The 19,590-nt window shown below is 38.2% G+C and overlaps 1 protein-coding gene and 1 long non-coding RNA gene across 2 annotated transcripts; one reads left to right on the top strand and one right to left on the bottom strand.

Moving 5' to 3' along the window:
- The first annotated feature begins 614 nt into the window (after nucleotides 1-614).
- prps1b (phosphoribosyl pyrophosphate synthetase 1B) lies at nucleotides 615-15,313 on the top strand. The gene is made up of 7 exons (XM_083560446.1): nucleotides 615-1,011; nucleotides 6,831-7,014; nucleotides 9,257-9,355; nucleotides 9,457-9,581; nucleotides 9,999-10,172; nucleotides 11,308-11,467; nucleotides 14,550-15,313. Exons 1-7 carry the CDS (start codon nucleotides 890-892, stop codon nucleotides 14,640-14,642), a joined length of 957 nt encoding a protein of 318 aa, XP_083416572.1. The 5' UTR covers nucleotides 615-889; the 3' UTR covers nucleotides 14,643-15,313.
- LOC310736733 lies at nucleotides 14,986-17,830 on the bottom strand. The gene is made up of 2 exons (XR_014536637.1): nucleotides 16,801-17,830; nucleotides 14,986-16,687 (listed from the first exon to the last, which is right to left on the bottom strand). It is a non-coding gene; the product is annotated as an uncharacterized lncRNA (long non-coding RNA).
- Nucleotides 17,831-19,590: the final 1,760 nt, after the last annotated feature.

Genomic DNA, 19,590 nt, shown 5'->3' with positions numbered 1-19,590 from the left:
TGATGTTCAATTCAATTCATTTTTATTTGTATAGCGCTTTTGACAATTAAATTTGTCTCAAAGCAGCTTTACACAGATATTCGTTTCTGGGAATGGCACATACGACTTTGTTTTTGAAGGATCTTCTGCATCTTTGTACCTACATTTTAATAATACTTTAATAAAAACCAAAAAAATTAATTTTTGATAAACCTATTAATTTTTCAATTAAGATGTTTCTAAAATATAAAATTCAGCATGCTAAGCCATATGTTTTGTGTGAGAGTGAATCCTATCCTAAGCCATTATACAGTGCTACCTGAGCACAAAGGGTTAAGGGCCCTGCTCAAGAGCCCAAGAGTGGTAGCATGAACCTCTGACCTTCTGATTAGTAAACTAGAGCAGTAACCACTGAGCTAGCACTTCCCAATAAAAGGCATTGCTATGTGTGTTTATAAATACCACAAAATAATTTTTTTTTTTAAATAAATACCGTTTAATGTGGACAGGGCTTATGACAGTATAGGCGGGGTTATTTACTGACAGACAGGTGGCAGTTTGATGCACATCTGTTCCTGTGCAGTTGATGCATTTGGGGCAGTTGGTGAGAAGCGAAACGCGCGCGACAAATGGGGACGTCTAACGCCAGTGGGCGGGTATATGACGTCATCGCGCCGGAATAGCGCGCGTGTGTCTGTGTGTAAGATCTCGCGCGCCATCGGAGAGCAGACAGAACAACTATGGCGGAAAGGTGAGGAAGACGCTAACAAGGGGATTCAGCATCAGCCAGATACAATCGGACCGACACACCAGCCTCAGTCTACTCAAGCGGAAGTCGTTGTTCTAGAGCAGACTTTCTGTCCTTACACTCTTGGTTGTGCACCACGTCAGGCACCTGGAACACGCAACGATGCCGAATATTAAGATTTTCAGCGGGAGCTCCCATCAGGATTTGTCTCAGAAAATCGCCGACCGGCTCGGACTCGAGTTGGGAAAGGTCGTCACGAAAAAATTCAGTAACCAAGAAACATGGTAAGTAGGAGCAACGACTTTCTAGAATTGTCGCGTGTTGCTTTTGCATCGTGCCAGCCAGGCTGCCGTTAGCCGGGTGTTCACGGAACTTGTAGTTTCGCTCATCATGTCGGTCCTTTAACATAAGGCTGCAACACACTACAACTCCCATAATGCATCGCGCGACAGCGGCACTCGTGCACTCTATATGGGAAATTATCAATCCGTTTTGTGAGCGCGTGCGTTAGGTTTGCCGTGCTTTATTTGATTTCTATCAGCGTAAAAACTGGCACAGAATAATTCTGCAAAACTCAGACAAGGTCATCTTTTTAAAAGACCCACCAAAGTGTTACACTGTTAACAATTATAACTTGTATTTGGAATACAACGAGGAAATATATTATTCCAGGAGGAAATATTCTTCTTATCGGGTGCGTTCAGATCGCGCTGGATTTATCGTGAATGTCACGCGCAGCCGGTCTCGTACTGAAGTTATATAATATAAAGTAATGCACACACACTGCTCATTGCAAATGATGCACAAATATTGTAAAAACAACATTTTCAAACATTACAAATGAAACGATTTCAATAAACAATGCATTTTTTTGCTAACGCATGCTGGAGACTTGGAGTGCACTCTTCAATGTCAAGTGTGTGTTTTGACTGATAGTTGACTGTTCTGATCCGATCCTCTCACACACCATGTCCATTCTGCAATTCTGTGAATCATTATAGACTCAGGGTTTCGTATTTGTGTGCACATTCTGTGTTATTTATATAACTCTTTTTGTGTGTGTGTGTGTGTGTGTGTGTGTGTGTGTGTGTGTGTGTATGTATATATATATATATATATATATATATATATATATTATATATATTATATAAATGTGTGTATATATATGTTTGAACCCAGTCTTTAGACCTAATGTGTTCTGTCAGTGGAACCTTCCTGAATAGAAAGAGTTACCACCTCCTGTCTTTTAGTCAATGCCATTGTCTCTAAACCATACAACATCACAGGTTTTTACCACAGTCCTATAAACTTTCTCTTTCACTCTTGTAGATACCCTTCTATCACAAATCACTCCTGCCACTCTTCTCCACCCACTCCACCCTGCCTGCACTCTTTTCTTCACTTCTCTAACACACTCTCCATTACTTTGCATTGTTGACCCCCAGGTACCTGTATTCCTTCACCTCTTCTCCCTGCAACCGCACCACTCCACTGCCCTCCATCTCATTCACACTACTGTCGTTCTATCTGTCGTTCCTACTGCACACTTCACTGCACCACCCTCACATACTTCTTTGCCACACCTGACTTCCTCATACAATACCACAACTCCTCTCTCTCCACCCTGTTGTACGCTTTCTTTAAATCCACAAACACACAATGCAACTCCTTTTGTCCTTCTCTATACTTCTCCATCAACATTCTCAAAGCAAATAAGGCATCTGTGGTGCTCTTCCTCGGCATGAAACCATACTGTTGCTCACAGATGGTCACCTCTTCTCTCAGCCTGGCTTCCACTACTTTTTCCCATAACTTCATAATGTGACTGATCAACTTAATTCCCTTGTAATTACTGCAGAACTGCACATCTCCATGCTTCTACTGGTATGTCATTCTGGTCCAACCGACTTTCCACTTTTTATCCTCCTAATCGCTGCTCTCACTTCCGCCTTACTAATCCTATCCACTTCCTGCTTCAACATCTCCACCTCATCTAACATTCTCTCTCTCTTATATTCCTAATTTATCAGCTGCTTAAAATAGTCCCTTGACCTTCTCAACACACTCTCCTCACTAGTTAACACATTTCCATCTGCATCCTTCACTTGCAGCACATCCTTTCCAGCTCGGTCCCTCTGCCTGGCCAATCGCTACAAATCCTTTTCTACTTCTTTAGTGTCCAACTTCATATACCTTTTCCTTAGCGTTTGCTTCATCCCTTTTTACCTGTTGCCGCATCTCCCTGGTGCTACATAACAGAACACCGAGGACTAAAGTAGGTTGTCCTAATGATACCTGTGGCGGTTGTTGGTAACCTGGCCCTCGACTGTTCCGGTATGAAATTCAGTTTTGTGATCCTCATATTTTATTTGGCATATTTTACGCTGGATGCCCGTCCTAACGCAACCCTCTTCATTTGTCTCTCGCCACACGCACTGGACACCATCTAAGCCAAACAAGTTTATCTTCTCAACAGACCACAGGACTTGGTTTCAGTAATTCATTCATTCTTGTCTTCAGCAAACTGTTTGAGGGCTTTCTTGTGAGCCAACATTAGGCTTCCTCTTGGGACAAACTGATGCAGTGTGTGGCATATGGCCTAACAAGTGGACCTTCCACTTCTGCAACCTCTAAAGCAATACTGGCAGTACTCATGCGTCTGTTTTTTTGAAGCTAACTTCTGCACCCGACGCACAGCACGAGGACTCAACTTTTTTGATTGACCCTTGTGATGTCTGTTCCAAGTGGACCTTTCTTGGAAAACCTCTGTATGACTCTGGCCACTGCACTGGAACTCCGTTTCATGGTGTTATCAATCTTCTTATAGCTCAGGCCAACGTTGTGAAGAGCAACACTTCTAATTCTTAAATCCTCAGAGTTCTTTGCCATGAGGTGCATGTTGAACATCTAGTGGTCAGTACGAGAGAATTGTACTCAAAGCACCAAATTTATACTGCTCTAATGCAAGATACACACATTTTTATGGCCCTGTCAAGCAGACAAAAACATGAACATGATGAAAAGGACATGTTGCTTTTCATGGCTACACGATGTACAGCTGTTGTCGCTTGGGGTGTACGTTGTATGTTAAGTTATTTTCAGAAGACAGAAATTCTATTCTGCTGTACAAGCTGCACATAGACTACACTAAAATATACCCAAGTTTTTTTCTATAGTATTGTCCCTTGAGAAGATATACTAAAATGGTTGCTGAACTGTAAGGGGTGTACTCACTTTTGTGAGATACTGTACATCAGAACCCCGAGGTAGGGTTAAGCCAAGGTATATATTACTCAACATTGGTAAAAAGGCTATTAAAACTAGTAGCAATTTGTTTTGAGAGGTTTATGTGAACTTTTGTTTTTTATTTTATTTTTTTATATCTGTGTATGTGGAAGAAACGACTCGGTGAATAGAATCACGTCAGAGCTTGAACTGAACTGAAAAAGTGTAAATGTTTATATGCTAAATAAGGTGGACCTTCTGCAAATTTTGAAGCACATATACGTGAGAATGTCTTTGTATTCAGCTGCATTCACATTTCACTTGGTTGCAACTATGAGGTCCAAGAATGGTCCAATATAACAGTGTTAAAGCAACACCATTAATATCTTCAGGTGTATGAGGAAGGTTTGAGTGATCTGCACAGAAACCTCCCCTCAACCCTACTGAACACCTTTGGGATGAGGTGGAATGCAGACAGCACCTTCTCACCCCCAATCAACAACAGCTACACTCAAATCATTCTTCTAGGAAAGCCTTTCCAGAAGGATATTATCAAGATTATTAGAAGAAAGTGGGATCAGTTCTGGATTGAGATCTTCAACAAGCATATATAGGTATTCTGGACAAAAGTTCGCATACACTCATGGGGCACTTGAATAGGAAAATCTGTACACCTGCTCAGTTATCCAGTTATCTAATGTGGCAACATCACAGTTGCATAAAGTGATGCAGGTACAGACCACAAGGTAATGTCTACATCAGGGGTCACCAGCATGGTGCCCGCGAGGACCACATGAGTCGGCCGGAGGCCTTTTCTAAAAATAGCTCACCATAGCGCCACATACCAGTGAGCTGCATCTATTTTTTTTTTAATCACACTTTGCATTAGTGTGAATTTAAAAATTACAATATAAAAAAAAAAAACCAAAAAAAACAGCAGTCTTTTTTCACAAGACCGGTGAAAAACTCACAAAAAGCAAACAGTCTTATTTAAAGCTACACATTTATTTATAAAGAAAAAGAAGGCATTTTCAGACGGGGAGGTTTTCAAAGAAGCAATGATGATAATTGCAAAAACTGTGCTTAAAGACGAGAAATATGGAACGGATATAATCTCCACTCTCTCCAATGTCCAACTGGGAACAACTACAATGGTAAGAAGAGTGTTTGCAATGTCCGGGAACTTGGCCGATCAGCTCGATCGGGATCTGGGGAAGTGCAGGCGGTTCAGCGTCCAGTGTGACGAGTTTGTGGACAGCTGCAGTACAGCGCAGCTGTTGGTCTTTATCCGGATGGTGTTTGGTGATTTCTCCACAAAAGAAGAACTTCTGACACTACTGACCCTAAAGACAACGACGATGGAAGTTGACCTCTATAACGCGGTGAAGGAGTTTTTCACAGAAAAAAAGTGCAGTTGGAAAAGCTGGTATCAGTGACTACTGATGGGGCTCCTGCTATGATGATTCATCGCTCACTGTAAAGGTGACCCAAAGTTCCCAATCTTCATGCATTACCACTGCATCACTTACCAGCAGGCGTTATGTGCAACGGTGATCGGCTTTGGGCACGTCATGACTCCCGTGGTGACAATCATAAACAGCATCCTCTCCAGAGCTAAACAGCACAGAACATTCAAGGTGCTATTGGAGGAGCTGTCAGCTAAATATGGTTTTTGTCACTTTTGAGTGAGATCAAAGAGTTCATGCAATCCAAAGGCGCTGTTAGAGGACACTGAGTGGACACTTGACCTTTAATTTTTAACGGACATTACTGGGAAACTGAACCATTTGAACTGTGAGCTGCAAGGCAAAGGTAAGACTGTTGCTGACATAAGTGCTTTAAATGCATTTAAAGCCCAGATAAACATTTTCTCTGTGCATTTACTAAGAAAAAAGGTGCTGCACTTTCCCTCTGTGCAGATGTTGCTTTTGCGTCTGAGACTCTTGACAAAGTTGCGGAAAAGTACTTTTAAAGTCATTAACAGACTTGGGCAGGAGTTTGAGAACAGGTTTTGTGACCTTGATCAGTTTGAGCCATGTGTGTTGTTAATTTCCAATCCTTTCATGAACGTGGACACAACATGCATTGCTGAGCAACTAAGTGCAACATTGAGCTTGGATGCTGGTGGAAATCGAAATTGTAACATTGCAAAATGACATCCACCTGAAAAGTACAGTAGTGTATGCACAGCAGCAATGAAGGTTGCCAGCCTGTTTGGTTCAATTTGGTTGTTATTTCAGAAGTGTGTATCAAACTGGTAGCCCTTCACATTAATCGGTACCCAAGAAGTAGCTTTCAGTTTCAAAAAGGTTGGTGACCCCTGATCTACATCAAACAATAGAATAGTAGAGAGAGTGACAGCTGAGATTTTTACTGCAGCATTGTAAGAACTAGAAATGCAGGTTTAAGTATTTCATAAATGTCTTATCTCTAAAGTCTATTGTTTGCACAGAATGATGCAAAACATTTGTGAATGAGTGAGCGTTCTGGCGGTGGAATCAGAAATGCCATTGTAGAATGGCCAGATTGATAGGTTGCCATATATATATGCATATATGCATGCATGCAGGTGTACAAGCGTTCCAATTAAAGTGGATGGTGAGTCTATATTGGCCATATTTCTTAAGAATAATTTGCCCCAAATGGTTATCTACATTTTATATTACTGGCACTTCAGGTACAGTCATTGTAATCGTGTGTGTCTGAGGGCTTTGCGTTTGTTTCTCTCAAATTTGCATCTTGCCACTCTACTCAGATTACACTGCTCTAGAACACTGACAGCTGATTGCAATTTAAGGCTGCCTCAAATGTACCTGTTTTGTTCCTACTTATGCTAAATAGCAAAAGCTTATTTTTGTCATATGCTCTTTTTGCACAGTGTGGAGATTGGAGAAAGCGTACGCGGCGAGGACGTGTACATTGTACAGAGTGGCTGTGGCGAGATCAACGACAACTTAATGGAGTTGCTGATTATGATCAACGCCTGCAAGATAGCATCAGCTTCCCGTGTCAGCGCAGTCATCCCCTGTTTCCCTTACGCTCGGCAAGACAAGAAGGATAAGGTAAGGCTGTTTGTGTCTCGCATAGGAAAGTCCTATGCAAATACACTTGCACATCTGCTGTTTGCATACAGTGTTGACTTTGGGTGTGAGGTACATGTCCGTCTTCACTGAATAAGCAGTTAAAAGTTAATTCATGTTAGTCATGTTCAAGTTAAAATTTTTACTTTTACATGTCTTCTATTTGGCGCAAATGTTAGAAGTTGCTTATTACTTATTATTTGCATGCACTTACGTAGAACATAGATCCTCTTATTCACATAATGGAACTGACCACCCACTTAAACAGTTCCTTCTGAAAGTACAGAACAAAGGCAATTCATTTGTTTTTGCTCAACACTAAAGCCATTCTGAGCGGTAAATAAGATTTTTAGCTTTCATTTTCTGATATTTTTCTAGATTTGTTAATATTTTTTAAGCACAGAACCCTCTCGTGCGTGTGTGTGTGTGTATGTGTGCGTGTGTGTGTGTATATATATATATATTTCACATTCACGTTTGTGTATAGATATGATATATGTTAGAAAGATAAGATTATAGCTACATTTAAATTTGTAGGATGTATGCAAAACATGCTAATTACTGTTAATTACTGTCACTTTCATTGGAAGTTAATGATCCCGGGAAATGCCGCTTGTAACAACAAAGTTCCTTAACCAACATTCCCTCAGCTTGAACACTTAAATTAACAGCTTTACCTTTGACTGTTACAATATGCTGATACTGCAGACTTCCTCTAATAGTATTGAATAAATGTCTTCTCTTAGAATAATGACTAATGCTTTTCTGAGTTGCTTTTGCTGAAAGTCTGACAAGTTTAGAGACTCTTAAGAGCTTTTGGATGCAAATCCTTATCAGTAATTTGGTCCAGGGAGTCCACTGTAAAGAGTTATAACTTTAATCCAACTAACTAAAATAACTTTGCTCTGTTCACACATATTTCTACACAACAGACACAAATTGAAGTGTTTTATGGATAGCTTATAAGATACTGACTATCTTCATCTCCAAGCTACTTAAAAATATGCCTTTAAATCTGAAGTCGTTCACGGATTGGTGCAAGTACACACATGTTTGGTTTGGTACATTTGCAGACAGATTTTTAAATAAATTCATCATCTGTGCCTCAGATATTTCTGTATCTTCATGTAATCCCAGACAGACTCAATGATGTCGAAAACAGGGTTCTGTGGTGGCATCCATTAATAAATTGCAACTTGTTTTCCTTGGTCAATAGCAGTGGTTTAAGAGGAATAAAACACTTCAGGATGTGTAGTTATTGGCCAACAATCAACTTTTGAGTGGTAAATAACACCACTTCATATTCGTCATAACAGCACGCTAGGGCTGCAGCTATCAATTAGTTAATAGAGTATTTAACCGATTATTCCGTCGATTAATCGAGTAATCGGATAAGAAGTATGTTTTCTTTAAGCGCAATACTAAATATACAAGAAAAAATAAGACAAGTCTTTTAAAATCAACAACATAAAAGTTTTTTTTGGAGACAATGTCTGTTGTGAAAAGCGCTATAGAAATTGACTTGACTTTTTTTCTTTTTTAGAAAAAATTTTAATTTTTATTGCTGAAATTGCATACAAGAATATTTGTGGAAACTAAGCCTGTTTAGTCCATTTAATTTCCATAGTACATACATATTACAAAATGTGAATACAAATATATAAATAAAAATATCTTTAATAGAAATATCAAAAAATACTAAAAAAATCTACTCTTTAAAAAAAAAAAAAAGTGATTGCATTGTTCGGTGTTTTCTTTGCTTTAACTTAAAATAATCCCCAAATGTTTTTAATTCGGCCGCGTCTTCTGTGTTTACCCATCCAGAGTGCTCCAGAGTTTAGTGTAGCGGGTGGTGCGTCTATAATAATGGTTTGTGGGGAAACACAATGCTCTGTATGTAGTTAAATGGAGTTAAATGAAGCATAATAAATAAATAAAATAAATAATTTGCCTCGATTATTATTTTTTTTTATTTATATTACATGATTAACTCGTGGCATCATTTCAGTTCTACAGATTTTGTATTCCATTTTAATGTACAGTGGGTTTTTTTATTTTTACTTACAGAGAGTTAGTGATTCTCCACCTTTTTACCACAAAACAGATTAGAATTCTTTTTTTTCTGTTTTGTGAAATGTCAAAAAAAGAACATTCATACTTTTACATTTCAGATGGTGTTTTATCTAATAACATGTTTTCTCCTCCTTTTTGTTATTATTAATAGAGCCGAGCGCCAATCTCTGCCAAGCTGGTGGCCAACATGCTGTCTGTCGCAGGAGCAGATCATATCATTACCATGGATCTGCATGCCTCTCAGATACAGGTGAGTCAGAACCGATTCCACTGAATCTGATCGCTGAGTGAATTTTAATCACTTTGACTGGATCTTCCTGAATACTCTTTCTAAATTCGGTGTGTTTATAGGGCTTCTTCGACATACCTGTGGACAACCTGTACGCTGAGCCTGCTGTGCTGAAGTGGATTAAGGAAAATATTCCTGAATGGAAGAACTGCACCATTGTCTCTCCAGATGCTGGAGGAGCTAAAAGGTCTGCATAGGCTACTTATTACACTCATTTCAAAACGGTGTTTGTGTCACCTTTACAATCTCAGGACATGCAGTGAGTTCCCTGGCAAATAACTATGGTTTTAGCAATGTTGGGGATTTATTACTTATATACGGCAAATTATGAATCTATTGTGTTAATTTGAAGTCATGCATGTCATCTTTTATTTTATAATTTATTTTTTTTTTGTATATTTGAGAGATTTCTGATGCTACAGATCATTTTCATTTTGTGAAAATTGTGCTCTTCTGTGCAATGTTGTAAGAAAGAGAAGTCAGAAGCTAATTTGCGTGCACACACACTCATTTAGTTTATTTTCCCTTTCTGTTAATTCAGCTATGTGTTCTTTTAAAGTCAGCATTTTTTTAAACATAGATTTTAATGTTTTTCCACCGGCAGGGTCACGTCTATAGCAGATCGACTGAATGTTGACTTTGCCCTCATTCACAAAGAAAGAAAGAAGGCTAATGAGGTGGATCGCATGGTTTTGGTGGGAGACGTGAAAGACCGCGTGGCTATCTTAGTCGACGACATGGCTGACACATGTGGCACCGTCTGCCATGCCGCTGACAAGTAACTCACCTTTTTTCTTTTCCTCTGCACACGAAGATTGGGTTGACTAACCTTGTTGACTAATTTCCCAAAATGTAAACAAGTGAGAAGTTTAAATGATCATGACTGGGAGAAGGCATTTATTTATTATATTATATAAAGTATTATATTTTATTAAGCATTTATTTACCCATGGTTTGTAAAACCATTCTGTTTTGTTTTATTTAATTATTATTTTTTTAACTATAAAAAAGACTAAAGTCTGCGTAATATTGAACATTTACTGGCACTGATGGTGCTTTTGCATGATGTGGCAGAAAGAGCTCTGTGTGATGAATGTGTTTTTAGAGTAAAGGTTTATTTGCTAAGTAATGACTGGTTGCTAGGGGGAACAGCATCACTGTCACCATCGGGAATTGACTGAGGTTTCACCAGTTGTACTGGTCATGCAGCTGGGTCACCTTGATGATGGTGAACCTTTTTTGTGAGCTAATGCATCATTTGTTTTATGGGCTAATGTTTCCAATCCAGCTTCATGTCAAGCCATTTACTTTTAACCTGCTGGACTGGTCAAGTAGCATAAGAGTGCTAACAATTGTCATTTGCTGTTACACATCCTATTACCTTCTGACTGATACAAACCTGAGTACATTTGAAAAAGAAATGTTTTGTTTTGCACCTCAAAAAGACACACACACACACACACACACACACACACACATATATATATAAAATTTGCTGCTTATCTGTGGTGATATCTTTATAAAGGTTGTTATACCTTATGCGAGGGTATTATGCAAATTGTAAATGGGTGAGCATGTGTGCAAAGTGATTGAAATTGATTAACATAAACAGGCCTAACTAATGAATCTGAGGGATCTAAGAATCATTTGTGAATTCTGAGGAGTGTTTACAGGATGGTCCAGTTTCCGTGCTCATTGCTCCATGTTGACTCATATCTTCCATGAATAGGGCCCAACGAGTAAATGAATAAAGTACACTCAACTAAATCCTACGAATCGGACAATCCTGCATACATTTATTGTATACTAGAGAGTCAATCAGTATACATGTGCACACCCGTCTACATGTAATGCGAACAGTGTACTGTAAATAGAAACTGAGCAAGTTGTTTTGTCTCTCTTGTTCTTTTTAGGCTATTATCAGCTGGTGCCACCAAGGTGTATGCCATCCTAACTCATGGCATTTTCTCAGGGCCTGCCATATCGCGCATCAACAATGCCTGCTTTGAAGCTGTAGTCGTGACCAACACCATTCCACAGGAAGAGAAGATGAAGCATTGTCCTAAAATACAGGTTGGATGCCATACATACATATATTAAAATGTATGTACAAATGTGTACAATTGTGTGATTCGACAAAACAATTTAGCAAACATGATGGCACCTAAAAAAAAAAAAAAATACACTGTTAAAGGGTCACAGTTACACCTTTTTTGTTGCTGTTTACCCTTGAAGCATGTCAAGTTACCGTATTTTTCGGACTATAAGCCGCTACTTTTTTCCCACGTTTTGAACCCCGCGGCTTAAACAACGAAGCGGCTTATTTATGAATTTTTCCTAGGTTTTTCCCGGTTTCACAAACTTCAAGCCAAAAAACTGAACCCCATAACATTAGACCAATGAAATTTCCAAACGGAAACGAAATAACGCAACTCACCTGTGTTCTGAGCTGCATGGCATCGGGAGAAAAAAAGTTTTTTTTTTTAACGCACGACAATGCCAAAAGATAAACTCCCGAGATAAATAGTTGTGAAAGGAAGGAGGAAGACAGTGAACAATAACTTTCTTGGTCGGCTACTGTTTAGATACAAGCCGTTGTAACGCGTTGAGTCTGGGTAAAGGGAGAGCTCACTAAAACTCCAGTTGCAACAGAAATCATATGAGCACAGACAGGTTTCCAAAGCTTGTGCTTTTTTATTTTTCTTGGCAACAGCATTACAGGTTAGTCAAAGAAACTTAGAAATGAGCATCAGAAAATAATAAGGACATATTCCTCGGTCTTGCACACAATGCAGTAATACCGGAAAAAAGCCGTTGGCAGGCTATTCCCAAAATGCCGCTCTGCTCTTAAAGTAGCCACAACATATTTCACCCGTTACACTGTGTAACGAACGTGTAACGAACGATTGATAGGCCAGCTGATTAATCAGGCAGATTTTTGCAGGTTTTTTATTATTCATGCATCGGCTGATTGTGCTGCAAATTAGGCCGATTATTAGGTGGCACACCAACTATGCTTTTTACATTCTGAGCTTGGATGAGAGAACATAACTCTCCCTTACCAGCAGGTGGCAGTAGTCTGTATTCAGCATCCAAACAGGGAAACCGGAAAAGAGCTAGAACTGTAAATATGTAAAGCAAGCAGCATTTTCACCTGCTGTAATCGTTACTAATGGACTTGTGCAGCTTTTTTCAATCATGTCCTCTAAGTTGCAAAGACAAGAGCAAGAATTAAAATTTTTATTGTGTGCTTATTCGCTAAGCTAAATAGCCAATCGTATTCTCTTTCTCGCCGACGAGCTCCGCCGCTGATGCTTGCAGAATCAGCTCAGAAACAGCTGATGCCGTCTGACCATAGCCAACGGTGCGGAAAAAACTAAAGTCGACCGACACTCAAAATTCATATCATTCGTACTTAATCTTGCCTTATATATTTTATTGGTTAAATAATTTCTACTTTTGGAGAGAGAATGACTATAACATTTGAGAAGAGTAAGAGAATAACATTTAGAGTATTGTTATTATTAGTATTGCTAACAGTATTGTTACAAAAACCTGGTAACTAGTGCACTGATTAGAGAGGCTTGTGTTATGTTCAATATATTTTTAATTTAAACAATTTTCTGTATCATGTCTTAATAAGAATTAGATTTTATGACATGGGGGGGCCCTGATTTCCCAGTTTTCCCAGATTTTTGCCCACCAGCTGCCAATTTCCAAATATCAGCATCATCATTGGCCAGAGAAAAACCCATTTCCGTCGACCTCTACTTAGTTTGTGTCTACTTAGTTTGTGTTTAGACCAGAGAAGCACTGAAAGCAATTACAATTTGGATATTTACAGCTACTTTCTTATAATGAAAAATTAGAGATTTTTATTGTGTATTGTTATAGCTGGTGCAGGTTAAACGCTGTCCAAAAATGTTGTTTATTGGCAGAAGGAAAGAAAAGTGGGGATATAGTGCCTGTCAAAAGTTTAAAAACACCTAATCTTTCATTGGTTTTCTCCAGACATTCAAAGACGTGCCAAATCGAACATGCGGATCATGAATATAGATGATCCGCTGTGGCAACCCCTAATGGGAAAAGCCGAAAGAAAGTTTTATTCGGTTGGAATAGTCAAACATGCCAAAGGTGATCTTGCGATACAGTTCATCCCAGAGAAGTTCAATAGGATTTAAGTCTGTTGACTGGGCTGGCCATTCAACAACAGATAACACTCCAGCTGACTGTCTGATCTCTAAATAACACTTACATACTTGCCCATATGCTTCGGGTCACGGATTTATTGTAGGTGAGGTTGCTTCCAATTAACCATCATTCAGATAAAATTGCATAGGAGTGAAATATGGAACGGTAGCCATGTTGGTTCAGTATTCCTTTTAGCTGTAACAAGTCTTTAACCTTCCCTGCCTCAAAACAACCCCAAACCATTAAGCTTTCCTCTCTATGTTTGGCTGTGAGGCAGCCTGGTAACATTTTCTTTCTTATTTACTGTCTTACAGAAGTGCCTTTCTTAGAGCAACCAATTCTTGCATGTTTTGGCCTTTTATCCAGTTTGCTACATATTAACAAAAGGAACATGCACGTGTCTCAATGATAGAAAAAAAAGTAGCCGTTTCCACACTCTGACAGGTCTTGAAACTGTATACAGTATAAGTTAGCTAGCTTGTTTTATTGTTTGGGAAAATTTATTCATTATTTGGCTAGACTAATAATAATCTAATATTGCTGCAATCCTTTTGACTGTAGAACAACATGGAAGTCATTTTACATGATAAATAATAAGTTGATGAACCATGTCCTTGATCAATATATACACCAGTAAAATATACCAAAATAGAATTTCATGTTTTTAAGTTTGCTATTGTGTTTTACACCTCAGTCCTGTCATATGACTTATATTGAATGCAATTTTTGCAAGTTTATTTTTATTTTTTGGCTTATTTAAAACAGTTTGGCCACTGTCTATAAAACTGAACATTGTGTTCTTTGTCTATACACTGTCGTTGATGTGTATAGTATTGATGCATACTAAGTCTATTTTAACTTTACTAGATAGTCAAGACTCAAGAAACCTTTCAATAACAAGGCTATATTTATGAAAATGCTTTACTTCTAATCAAAGATGATTGTGTTGTTTTCTGTTTTCCAGGTCATCGACATTTCAATGATCCTTGCAGAGGCTATTCGGAGGACCCACAACGGCGAGTCTGTCTCGTATCTCTTCAGTCATGTCCCCTTGTAACCTCTTCTCAGCGCATATCCCTTTATTGTGCTTTATTACCAAAAGAAGAAAGAAAGAAAGAAACAAGAGAGCCTGACCCTAAGACCTCAGTAAGCTGATTGAGACCCCAAAGAAAATTTGCCTTCTGCGAAATCCTGGCACCCAGTCTACCTGTCTGAGCTGTACATCTCTAGTTGAGGATTCTAGCAAGTCTTTAAAAAGACTGTGAACATTTAGTTCCTAGTCTTAAACGCATTCTGTTTAGTACCTTACACGGGTTGCGACTAGCTCGACTAGATGCTTGACCATTCGGGTGACAATCTGTTACATTTTAATTTATTTGGGTTTGATTTGTATAAGTTGATTGGAATACATGTATCTACACAGGCAAGAAAGTCAAGTTAGTTGAGTGAGTTTGTTTCCTTTCCTTCTTCCTTTTTTTTGTTTGTTTTAGTAGATGCTGGGGGATCGTAACTTAGGGTCTCTGCAGGCTGGAGCTTCCTTGGTAGTTTTCTTTTTCCATGTTCTTTATTTTATTTTTTTAATTTTAAATGTATTGTTATAAAAATAATTTCGCCATACTTTCTTAGGATCCACCAAGAATTCTGTTTCACTTTTATATATTTTGAGTTTCTATTATTTTTCATTTCAAATTTGCTAAACTTGTTCTTATTAAAGAATTGTGACAAAGAGCGAGGACATTGGTTTGGGTTACTTTTTTGACTTTATAAAGTAAATGCTGTGTTTTGTATTTGTAAATATTTTATTACAATTCTGGAAAATCTCATTGAAATGTAGTTTTGTGCTGAGTAACAGCATGTAGAAATGTGTTTCAGATCTATTAATTAACTTGGCCAGAGCATTTTACTTATTGACCCTGTACACATAATGTGCAGTGTATATATAAAAAGAAAAAGAAAAAAAAAAGGAGCCATGTTTTTATATGATGTAACTAATGTCCACAGTATTGAGCTAGAGTGCACCAGTCAAATAAATGAATCACTTACTAATTCTCATCACCAAATAACAATTTTAAAAGTGACAGTTTGACACGTTAATATTTTTTAAAAAGTCTTCATCCATAGCTAAGTGTTTGGTCTTTTCAGAATTAGAGAAGTATATAGGTTACATTAACTCTTTATTAATAGCTTATTAACTAAAATTAGTTAACAATTAATAGCTAAGTCAAACATAGACTGATCTTATATCAGATTAATGAACTCAAAACATTCTTCATTAACCTTGTGACTTTACAGAGTGTTCGGTGTTCTCAAGGAATCTAGCACCATGCTAATGCGGACTGCGCTGGTACAAGCGGGCTTTTCCTCCTGTTAACATTGAGACCATGCACTCATAATGGATGAGTCTCAGGTGGCTTTTGTACTGGTGGGAAAACATAAGCCAATCATCTTTAAACAGCAGTGCCCTTTTGACTCTGCCTGTATGCTTCACATGCATATTCTCTTTGCTGGAGAAAGACTGAAGGGTAGAATTTTGAATTAGAAAGCCTGCCATGGAAACACAATCATTAGAAAACATCTGTGTTCAAGACCACTTCACATATTAACCATTGTGAATAAATCCTGTATCAGCAATTCATTTTTCTTTGGCATGCTTCATGGAATTGTTAGAAAATGCTGACAATTCAGCTGTTATATCTAAGATAAGTTGGTTTAAAAGTCACCTTGCATCCTGGCCAAGTGTCCTATACAGCTGAGTGTGCTTTCTTTTTTTGTGATCAACATTTTTATTCAAAATTAGTTTTATTGCAGAAACATATCAACGATCACCATTCAAAAGTACAGACAGATGCCATGGAGCCGACCACTTGAATAAAGAAAGAAAGATAGAAACAAAAGCAAAAGTCATCTAGGTATAGTAGTACTTTCCAGCCTATTTAGCAACATCACAGCAATATTCGTCCAACTCCAAATAGTGTTGTCCTTTGCGTGCTAAGCCTGGCAGTGGTACCTTTTAACAAGACAATATCTCTGAATTATGATAAAAAATTTACGAGCTTCAAAATGTAAAAATTTTTGGTGGCAGTACTTGCAGCTGATATTGTCCTCATTTTTTTAAAAAAAGGTTCAAGCTGGAGAATAGAATCGTCTAACAGTAGAAAAATCTAGGGATCTTGAGGTATATCTAAATACAGGAAATCCGAAAGAACAGAACATACATGGTTCCAGCTGGAGTGTACTTCTAATCAGCTTTAACACCGTGGTTCATTCCTGCCAGCTGGCATGACAGATTCAGTGCAGGCTGTAAGAATTCCAGCATGTTGCCTGTACTTGTGATATTTTGGATTTTGAGATTGCAATGCTTATCATTTGACTAGCTAGTTAAGTTAAACTTTCAAAAAGAAGTTACCCTAACAGGTCTGCTTGTTCACATTACTTGAAAAATGTGTGGAAACTGTCATCTTTCTCAAGTTGTACTCAAAACTCAAAGTCGTTTGGATATTTATTTATTCCATTTAACAATTCTTAAATCATGACATCAAAACACTAAGAAAACCTGCACATAATGCACTCAGGAAATAAAATACAAAAAAACAAATAAAATATCAATTTCTGTTATTGAAACATTTTAAACTTAAAAAAAAAAAAGAAAAAAGTGGTAAAGTACAGGATCAACAGAATTTTCAGGGATATCAAAGTCAATCATGAGAGGAAAAAGTTTAATTAGTGCCCAGTTTTCATAGGCATTACTTTGAGAGGCAAATGTAGCTGTAATGATATGAGGCTGAATAACTGTGTCTGAGAATTTGTAAGGGAATTGCCGTTTAGCTTGATTAATGGATTCAAGATTGATTTTAATGCACATAGACATTTCATTGGGGATAACACCTTTCATAAGGTCATGCATTATGTCAGGTGGAAAACCACCAACTGTGTGAAAATGTCTCAACCTTTCAATTAAAACACAGCCACCTTTCACACCATATTGCTTTACCAAACTGTCATCCTGTAATGCTGTTTTACTGTACTAGCTCTGCATAAAATTGATAGCTAAATTGAATTAAAATTAACACTTTATTTGCCAAATACACATTCATACTGAGTACGACATGCAGTGAAATGCTTTTCGCGACTGTCCAACCTGTAAATATGAAAAATTTAATTTAAATATACAGTGAGGAAAATAAGTATTTGAACACCCTGCTATTTTGCAAGTTCTCCCACTTAGAAATCATGGAGGGGTCTGAAATTGTCATCGTAGGTGCATGTCCACTGTGAAAGACATTATCTAAAAAAAAAAAAATCCAGAAATCACAATGTATGATTTTTTAACTATTTATTTGTAGGATACAGCTGCAAATAAGAATTTGAACACCTAAGAGAGTCAATGTTAATATTTGGTACAGTAGCCTTTGTTTGCAATTACAGAGGTCAAACGTTTCCTGTAGTTTTTCACCAGGTTTGCACACACTGCAGGAGGGATTTTGGCCCACTCCTCCACACAGATCTTCTCTAGATCAGTCAGGTTTCTGGCCTGTCGCTGAGAAACACGGAGTTTGAGTTTGAGAATCCAAAGATTCTCTATTGGGTTTAGGTCTGGAGACTGGCTAGGCCACGCCAGAACCTTGATATGCTTCTTACAGAGCCACTCCTTGGTTATCCTGGCTGTGTGCTTCAGGTCATTGTCATGTTGGAAGACCCAGCCTCGACCCATCTTCAATGCTCTAACTGAGGGAAGGAGGTTGTTCCCCAAAATCTTGCAATCTTGCAATGGCCCCGGTCATCCTCTCCTTAATACAGTGCAGTCGCCCTGTCCCATGTGCAGAAAAACACCCCCAAAGCATGATGCTACCACTCCCATGCTTCACAGTAGGGATGGTGTTCTTGGGATGGTACTCATCATTCTTCTTCCTCCAAAGACGTTTAGTGGAATTATGACCCAAAAGTTCTATTTTGGTCTCATCTGACCACATGACTTTCTCCCATGACTCCTCTGGATCATCCAAATGGTCATTGGCAAACTTAAGACGTGCCTGGACATGTGCTGGTTTAAGCAGGGGAACCTTCTGTGCCATGCATGATTTTAAACCATGACGTTTTAGTGTATTACCAACAGTAACCTTGGAAACGGTGGTCCCAGCTCTTTTCAGGTCATTGACCAGCTCCTCCCGTGTAGTTCTGGGCTGATTTCTCACCTTCCTTAGGATCATTGAGACCCCACGAGGTGAGATCTTGCATGGAGCCCCAGTCCAAGGGAGATTGACAGTCATGTTTAGCTTCTTCCATTTTCTAATGATTGCTCCAACAGTGGACCTTTTTTCTCCAAGCTGCTTGGCAATTTCCCCGTAGCCCTTTCCAGCCTTGTGGAGGTGTACAATTTTGTCTCTAGTGTCTTTGGACAGCTCTTTGGTCTTGGCCATGTTAGTAGTTGGATTCTTACTGATTGTATGGGGTGGACAGGTGTCTTTATGCAGCTAACAACCTCAAACAGTTGCATCTAATTTAGGATAATAAATGTAGTGGAGGTGGACATTTTGAAGGCAGACTAACAGGTCTTTGAGGGGGCAGAATTCTAGCTGATAGACAGGTGTTCAGATGTATCATACAAATAAATAGTTTAAAAATCATATATTGTGATTTCTGGATTTTTTAATTGTTTTTTAGATTATGTCTCGCACAGTGGACATGCACCTATGATGACAATTTCAGACCCCTCCATGATTTCTAAGTGGGAGAACTTGCAAAATAGCAGGGTGTTCAAATACTTATTCTCCTCACTGTAAGGATAAAATTAATGTAAATAACTAAGTATAAAGTATAACTATTAAGTATATATATATATATATATATATATATATATATATATATATATATATATATATATATATTTAATAATTTAAATTCAATTTAGCTATAAATTTTATGCAGCGCTAGTACAGTAAAACAGCATTACATATTACATATTGACCATATGCAGTATAATGTGACATAAAGTGACACTGTGAATA

The sequence above is a fragment of the Silurus aristotelis genome (genome assembly GCF_946808225.1).
Source record: "Silurus aristotelis genome assembly, chromosome: 14".
Taxonomy (NCBI): Eukaryota; Metazoa; Chordata; class Actinopteri; order Siluriformes; family Siluridae; genus Silurus; species Silurus aristotelis.
The sequence above is the reverse complement of the archived record's forward strand: the minus strand, read 5'-3'. Positions and strand labels throughout refer to the sequence as shown.

Excerpts from the sequence above, each read along its gene's own strand:
- prps1b (XM_083560446.1), top strand. The coding sequence starts at position 890 with ATGCCGAATATTAAGATTTTCAGCGGGAGCTCCCATCAGGATTTGTCT. Across the intron at positions 1,012-6,830 it reads TTCAGTAACCAAGAAACATG|TGTGGAGATTGGAGAAAGCG; the intron begins GTAAGTAGGAGC and ends CTTTTTGCACAG. Across the intron at positions 10,173-11,307 it reads GTCTGCCATGCCGCTGACAA|GCTATTATCAGCTGGTGCCA; the intron begins GTAACTCACCTT and ends TGTTCTTTTTAG.